The 7,401-nt window shown below is 40.5% G+C and overlaps 2 protein-coding genes across 2 annotated transcripts; both read right to left on the bottom strand.

The window, feature by feature from the left end:
* On the bottom strand, positions 1-858 carry LOC114911665 (von Willebrand factor A domain-containing protein 5A-like). Its single transcript, XM_029255762.1, has 3 exons — positions 727-858; positions 419-545; positions 1-294 (listed from the first exon to the last, which is right to left on the bottom strand). Exons 1-3 carry the CDS (start codon positions 838-840, stop codon positions 230-232), a joined length of 306 nt encoding a protein of 101 aa, XP_029111595.1. The 5' UTR covers positions 841-858; the 3' UTR covers positions 1-229.
* Positions 859-2,032: 1,174 nt separating this feature from the next.
* LOC114911703 (von Willebrand factor A domain-containing protein 5A-like) lies at positions 2,033-6,819 on the bottom strand. Its single transcript, XM_029255881.1, has 9 exons — positions 6,701-6,819; positions 6,482-6,596; positions 6,033-6,191; positions 5,688-5,791; positions 5,359-5,588; positions 4,670-4,702; positions 4,446-4,505; positions 2,496-2,522; positions 2,033-2,103 (listed from the first exon to the last, which is right to left on the bottom strand). The coding sequence occupies exons 1-9, from the start codon at positions 6,817-6,819 to the stop codon at positions 2,033-2,035; spliced, it is 918 nt and encodes a 305-aa protein (XP_029111714.1).
* Between the last annotated feature and the right edge of the window lie 582 nt (positions 6,820-7,401).

The raw sequence follows: 7,401 nt of genomic DNA, 5'->3' as shown, positions 1-7,401 counted from the left end.
TAACATTAACATTGTAAATTCCGAGAAAAGCATCAGCTAATGAATAAAAGTAAAATTAAATGTGATATTAGACATGCAATAATTATCCATATGTAAAGTTAAAGAATCATCTTAAAGTCAAAGGTATAGATAAATGGGTATTTCAATATATGAAAATATTCATTCTTTTTCAGTGTCTGGACATTATTGAGAGCACTTAAGGAGTTGATCACTCTTGCATGCTAAAGCTCTACAGCTTCACCTGGAGACCAAGGAAGGAATTCCCAGCTGCTAAAAACTCTGTCAAATCAAACCCTGAAACACAAATTTTTTGAACACAGTGATTTAATTTTCCTAAAGGGTGTGGGTGATATTAGTATTCTCTAACATATACTGTATGTGTATGTGTCAGTGAAAGAATGAAAGAGTTCTCCTGTACCTGACTGAGCTCTGACCCAGGTCATTGCTTTTGTAGCCACAAACTGCCACTCATCCCTGGATTCAGCCTTATGTCCATGTAGCCATAGAACTGCCAACACTGTGGCCCAGACTGAAGAAAACTCAGGCTGGGGAGGGAAACACAGTCAAGGATCATGGACCAGAATGAAACACTAATGGACTGTAAAGTTAATTACAGTAAACAGTTCTCTAGAGAACTTCATTTCCATTAGTAGTCACTTGATTCAGTTATATAAGGAATATTTCTCCAAATGCAATCTGCATGTGAATCCTCTTAGAGCCCATTACCTTTCCAGGTGATGCTTTGGTCACTTCCTCTTCCTTCTTCCCTAGGATGGAAGTCAGGGATTTGTGGAGGTCCCAGGACCCATCAGCCTTCTGCAGACCAATCAGCTCCAACATGGGATCCTCCCTTTTTATCTTTGGTGCTGTTTAAGTTGAAAAGTTTTCATCATGCAGACATCACCAAAGACTTTCAAATATTTTTGATTAATCAGCTAAAAAATTGTAACCTTTTAGTAGTCTTATTTTCATGTTTGTTTATTAGAATGTTATGGAGTAAATGCCACCTGTGCTTCCCCTAACAGATGTTTATTATTATTAATAATAAAAGATATATAGTGAGCTTTCACTGACTGAGGTGGTGGTTGGACTTGCACACAAATCAAATTGATTACACTTCCTACAATCCCCTACAACCGAAAATTCCCACATATTATATTTAAAAAGTAACCTTCTGGTATTCCAATCGCAGCAGAAGTTGCAGCAAATTCTGAGGGGGGAGAGAAAGATGTTGAAATTATGAACAATATTATGGATGTCTATCAACATACTGTAAAACACTTGTAGGAACAGTTATCAGTTTTATACAATCTAATTAGACTGTAAAAACATTTTTTATACTTACAGAATACAAATGGAACAACTAGCCACAAAATACAGAACCACATTAAAGATTTTCTGCTCTGATGCGTACTCTCTTCTTGCCATTTCTTTTTCATCTGCCTCAGTCATTTGCACTCATGGGCTCACATAATTAGTGCCTCGCATTTATGTTTTGCACATTTGAGATTTAATTTTATTATTTGGAACTTCACTGCAAACTTGCAAGCTCTTTATAGATTTTACCAGACAGTTTATGACATTTCAGTTGTTCTTCTGTATACTGTCTTGCTGACTCGTCGGCCACAATATGAAAAAGATACAAGGAGTACTATAATTAAATTGCTTTATGAAAATGTCCCATTATACATAATTTGAGTGCACTGCTTAATAGCTTTTAAGAATTGTATTCTTTTTCTTAGCTTCACACCTTCGGTTAATAAACTAGAGCAATAATACTGATTGTCCATTGTGTTATTGGTTGAGGAGTTTAGCTTCCTGTCAAATCCAACACTGCATATGTGGAGACGAACAGGAGAAAATATAGCAGTTGGAAAGACACTGAAAAACCTGGCATCTGAAATGTAAACAAACCATACTGTACATATAACCTGCATGGTATTACACTGCAGCCATTGCACTACATGCACTGTTTCATAAACTAATTTGACTCCTTTTTACTCTTATTTTAGAGTTAATTTTCAGCTCCAGGTTAAAAACGTATGCTTCTTACCTTAAAGCCTACGGATCTTGCAGACTGATACTCGACTCTACCGAAATCTTCTTGGGAAAACAGTTAAGGGCACACACACACACACACACACATTTTCAGAACCGCTTGCCCCTTACGGGGTCACGGGGAACCGGAGCCTACCCGGCAACACAGGGCGTAAGGCTGGAGGGGGAGGGGACACACCCAGGACGGGACGCCAGTCCGCCGCAAGGCACCCCAAGCGGGACTTGAACCCCAGACCCACCGAAGAGCAGGACTGCGGTCCAACCTACTGCGCCACCGCACCCCCGTCACAGTTAAGGGCAGAACACATTAAATATTAGTAATCATAAAACCATAGTAAAACAGTTTTTTTAATAGGAAAAAAACCTTACTAGAGATGAATCTTAATAATGTAATCTCCATGATTCCAATTGTGTTCATTTTTGGCTTATAAACTCACCCTGTTGCATGAATGGAGGCCTTGGAGCTGCACAAGGAAGCAAATGGATATATTGGAATATTTTGTTAAAATGCATCTAGTTTCCAAGTTTGAATAAAAGTTGCTTAAGATAAATAACATTCACTGGTCACAGAGTTAAGGAAACACAGCAAACCACAATTAATACCCAGTTCATTATGGAAAATGAGCAGCAGGTAGTGCAGTAGTTACAGCTACTCCTTCTGAGTTTAGAGATTGCAATTTCAAACCACACTGCCTTGTGTAATACCTTAGAGCAAGGTGCTTAGCTTGAATTACTCCAATAAAGGTTGCCAAGCTGTATAAATGGATAAAATCACTAAGTAACAAAACATTCACTTTGGAGTTATGGAATTATGGGTATGGAATGTAGGATAATCAAGGAAAATACACTGTAGACCCGATATAATGTGACTCGATACAACAAAGGATCACATATAACGTGACAAACAACACAATTGAAAAGTACTGGGAAATAGGTCTGTGGGAGACATTTGCTCCTGTCACAGACCACAATGAGTAAGAAGTTGGACTCTGATGAAAACCTTTGAAGGATTTACTCCAGAAGATGTGAGAAAAGCAGAAACTGTTTGTGAAGGAGGGGGTGCGGTGGCGCAGTGGGTTGGACCGCAGTCCTGCTCTCCGGGGGGTCTGGGGTTCAAGTCCCGCTTGGGGTGCCTTGCGACGGACTGGCGTCCCGTCCTGGGTGTGTCCCCTCCCCCTCCGGCCTTACGCCCTGTGTTGCCGGGTAGGCTCCGGTTCCCCGCGACCCTGTATAGGACAAGCGGTTCTGAAAATGTGTGTGTGTGTGTGTGTGTTTGTGAAGGAATCTTCTCACGATGTGGTATAGACAGTGTACAATGGATTCATATTGATGACAAGTGTCCGGGGTATAAACATTTAGGGGATGAGACCACTGCAGCAAATGAATTAGGTATTCTAGTCTCAACTGAAGTTCTTGATAGCAGGGATGAAGATGAAGCTCCACCCCCTCCACCACCTAAAGTGACTGAGGCTCTAGGAGCCATGGATACTGCATTCAATGGCTAGAGTCTGAAAATGTGGACAGGATTTACATTCTACATCTAAAGTCCATCAGGAAAAACGCCAAAAAAGAAACAATACAATAAAACAGTCCACCCATGACTCTTTTTCATTAAAACATAATCAGTAAGTTCAGTTTATGTCCTTCTATAAAACTTTGTAAAATACTATTTAGTTATTTCCACGATATCAACAGTGTTTTTGTCGTAAATTTCCGTGAGTAATTCGTGAGGAAGTGCATTTAATGTTGTGGAACTTATTACATTGCAGTTCATCAAGAAAAACAAGAACTCTTGAACTGCGCTTTATTCTGTGTTATTAGTAATTACCAGTAGGTATGCTGCAAAGTATCACTTATTTTGGCTCACACAAATGTCTGGATGCTTACTTTTACTTACTTTAATCTTGTCTCAGCAGCAAACTGGAGTTAAACTTTCGTCAACATTCGTCACAACTAGAAACTTGTTAGAGCGCGGTCATAACGCGGCATGAAAGTTTGGACCCTGCCGTCCATGTTATATAAGGTCTACAGTGTACGTACACTTTAAAATATTTTGAAGTCAGTGTTAAAGAAATAGGGGGGTGCGGTGGCGCAGTGAGTTGGACCACGGTTCTGCTTTCCGGTGGGTCTGGGGTTCGAGTCCCGCTTGGGGTGCCTTGCGACGGACTGGCGTCCCGTCCTGGGTGTGTCCCCTCCCTCTCTGGCCTTACGCCCTGTGTTACCAGGTAGGCTCTGGTTCCCCGTGACCCCATATGGGACAGGCGGTTCTGAAGATGTGTGTGTGTGTGTTAAAGAAATAAATCTTGTCATTAATTTCACTATCTTCAGAACATTTACATTAATGTTCTTGCATATGAATGCTGTACAAGTAATTTCTAGGAACTTACAGTTCATGCATCTCAAGGCTTGAGGCGCAGGTTTCCTGCACTTTTTATCGAAAAGCACAGCTAAGGGCAGAACACATTATATATAGCAATCATCATCTACCAAAAACTCATAGCATACTCTTAATTAGAAGGGCAAAAAATAGTAAAATAAACTTACTATAGAGGAATTTCATGTAATGCAGTACCTGCTATTCCAATCATGCTCATTTTTGTCTGAAACTCACCCGAACATAACATCCCACGTTGAACTTTACACCCTGCACAAAAAAGAAAATGGATATATGGGAACGTCTGTTTAAAATGCAAACTTTCAAGTTTGAATAAAAGTTGCTTAACAGACACTGGTCACAAAACCACAGGGAGACACAGAAAACCACAATACCCAGTTCACTATTGCAAAAGAGCAGTGATTATCACTACTGCCTCTGGGTTTATAGATTGAAATTTCAAATCACACCTCCCGGTTTAATACCTTTGACCAAGGTGCTTACACCAAACTGCTCCAGTAAAAGTTACCAAGCTATATAAATGAGTAAATCACTGTATGTTAGTTTGACATTCACTTTGGAGTCATATTAGAGAAAAGTGTCAGCTGACTGAATACATGTAAATTGATTAAATTAAGTGGAAGAGCATGTTATGCAATGTAGGATAATCAAGGACTGATGACAAAACATGGAACTGAATATAAGTCATTTAACTTGTCATTAATTTCACTATCCTCATATTATTTACATGAATGTTTTTGCATATAAATGTTGTACAAGTCACTTCTAGGAATTGAATTCTTATTTTAAAAAATTACCACTTACCTGCAGAAATCAAAAAATTCACAAGTAAATATTTTGAAATATACCGGATATATGTCGCAGTGCAGGAAAAAATGTTTGCAGGACTCCAGAGAAACGCTTACTCTTGAGCATCATAGGCTGACAAACAGGTATGTTTCTGCGCAGTAGGGGCCCCTGGACCGGCTCCTTGTTGTCCCTGTTGACTCCAATGAACGCAGTGTAGGAGGAGCTCACTCCTGACTGGATGCTCAGCTCTACTGCTCTCTCTTTCGCACTCTTGTCATCTCCCTCTCTCACCTTCCCTTCCAGGTCCACAATGGCTTTTCGGGCCCCCAGTCTGTGCAGCAGCATGCTACGAGGTCACACAAAATATCATCACAAAACAATCTGTTATGTGCTCATTTGATTATTACAGAGCCAAAATACATGCATGTGTGTTTCTGCTTAGTACCTGCCATCAGTCTTAGGCTTCATACTAAAGCCGAGTTTGTTCTCCAAAGCTTTATCTTCCACAGTGTAATGGAGACTCACTGAGCCTGAGATATTACTAGCATTCTAGGAAAGACAACCGGAAAAATATAAATTCAAGCAACATGAATTTATTCTATATTGATTCTTTACTAAGTGTGTAACACAAAATACCGGCAGCCAAATAAATGAAACATACTGTTAAAGAAATGTGTTAATTTCATTATCCTTACATCATATTATTGGAATGATATGATTGTTTAATGGAAGGATTAAGGCTAAAATTAATATCTTTACAATAAACTGTGTTTGTAGACAGACTACAAACCTGTTCTGTTAGCTGGAAGTATTGTATGACTCTCTGAAGGTTGAAGAGCATGTTAACAGGAGGTGAAAGTGGATTTACAGTCATCCCAGCTGCAACATTCCACTTTATTGCAATGTCTTTTGCCACAGGATGCAAGGCAAACTGAAGAGACTGCATAACCTAAAGAAGAGCAGCCACAGTGTGACACTAAATTACTTATGGAAAAATGTCAGCTAAATGAACAAATGTAAATCTACAAACGAAATGATTTCAAGAACATTTTAGAACATTCAATAAACGATTTTTTCTCGCCAAATTAGGAGAAAAAAGCTCTAAACAGAGGACCAAGAAACAATTAAACGATAAAGGTAAAAGACAGAGGTTAAAGAGGAACTTGAAATAAAGACGTGCATGGGATAACTCATGTGTGCCTATGGTAGAAGAATTGTGTTAATCCATCCCTCTCTCACCTTGGGCTGCATTCTCTCCGATCCAGTGATGAACTGTGGGTGTCCAGAGCCTCCCTCAGCCATGCCATTCACCAGTGCACTGCTGGCCCCCTCCCCAATGCCAAAGGTGAAGCACCTAGATGCAGTGACATTGTAAGAATGTGTACGTATGCTCCGGAGCATCTAGGCATGCAAGCAGACGCGCGCACACACACCCCCACACACGTGCAAAGAAGTCACCTGTGAGAGTGAGCATGTCTCTTAACCAGGTCAACAACAGCTTTGGTATTTCCTACTTCCCCATCTGTAAACACAAACAGCTGAAAGAGACAATTAATAATCCGTTTGATGTTGTTCATTCATATTAAAAGCGGTTCTGTAGGATATCAGACAATCTGAAGAAACAAGAATCACTATATGGCAATCTGGTGCAGGTATCCCTTGATTTACAAAACTAATCCATTCAAGAAAACATTCCGTGTATCAAGTTTTCAGCCTACAATGGAACTCTACTAAAATAGCTTGAGAATGCACACTTTTCAATCATACAACTGACTTATAAATTCAGCACAACAATATTTTTGTTCACTTTGTGGTCATTCTACTGTCATAAATGTGCTTTGTGTCACCCAAAAATACAGCTGAATGAATACCCTTACACAATTCACACACACTTTCTCAACTGCTTGTCCCATACGGGGTTGCAGGGAACAGAAGCCTAACCCAGCAGCTCAGGGCTCAAGGCTGGAGGGGGACACAGCTAACCCTAGCTCCGGCCAAAACCCTACCTCCAGCCATAGGCCAGGCTCCGGCCCCGACCCTATCTCCAGCCCTAACCCGAGCTCCCAGCTGAACTCTGGCTGCTGTGCAAGCCACAGCGCCGGCCCCGCAAAAAGCTGAAACCCTTAGCCGGGCTCCAGCACTTGCCCTAGCCCGAACCC

The sequence above is a fragment of the Scleropages formosus genome, chromosome 10, assembly GCF_900964775.1.
Source record: "Scleropages formosus chromosome 10, fSclFor1.1, whole genome shotgun sequence".
Taxonomy (NCBI): domain Eukaryota; kingdom Metazoa; phylum Chordata; class Actinopteri; order Osteoglossiformes; family Osteoglossidae; genus Scleropages; species Scleropages formosus.
Note: the sequence above shows the minus strand (reverse complement) of the source record. Positions and strands in the feature narration are given on the sequence as shown.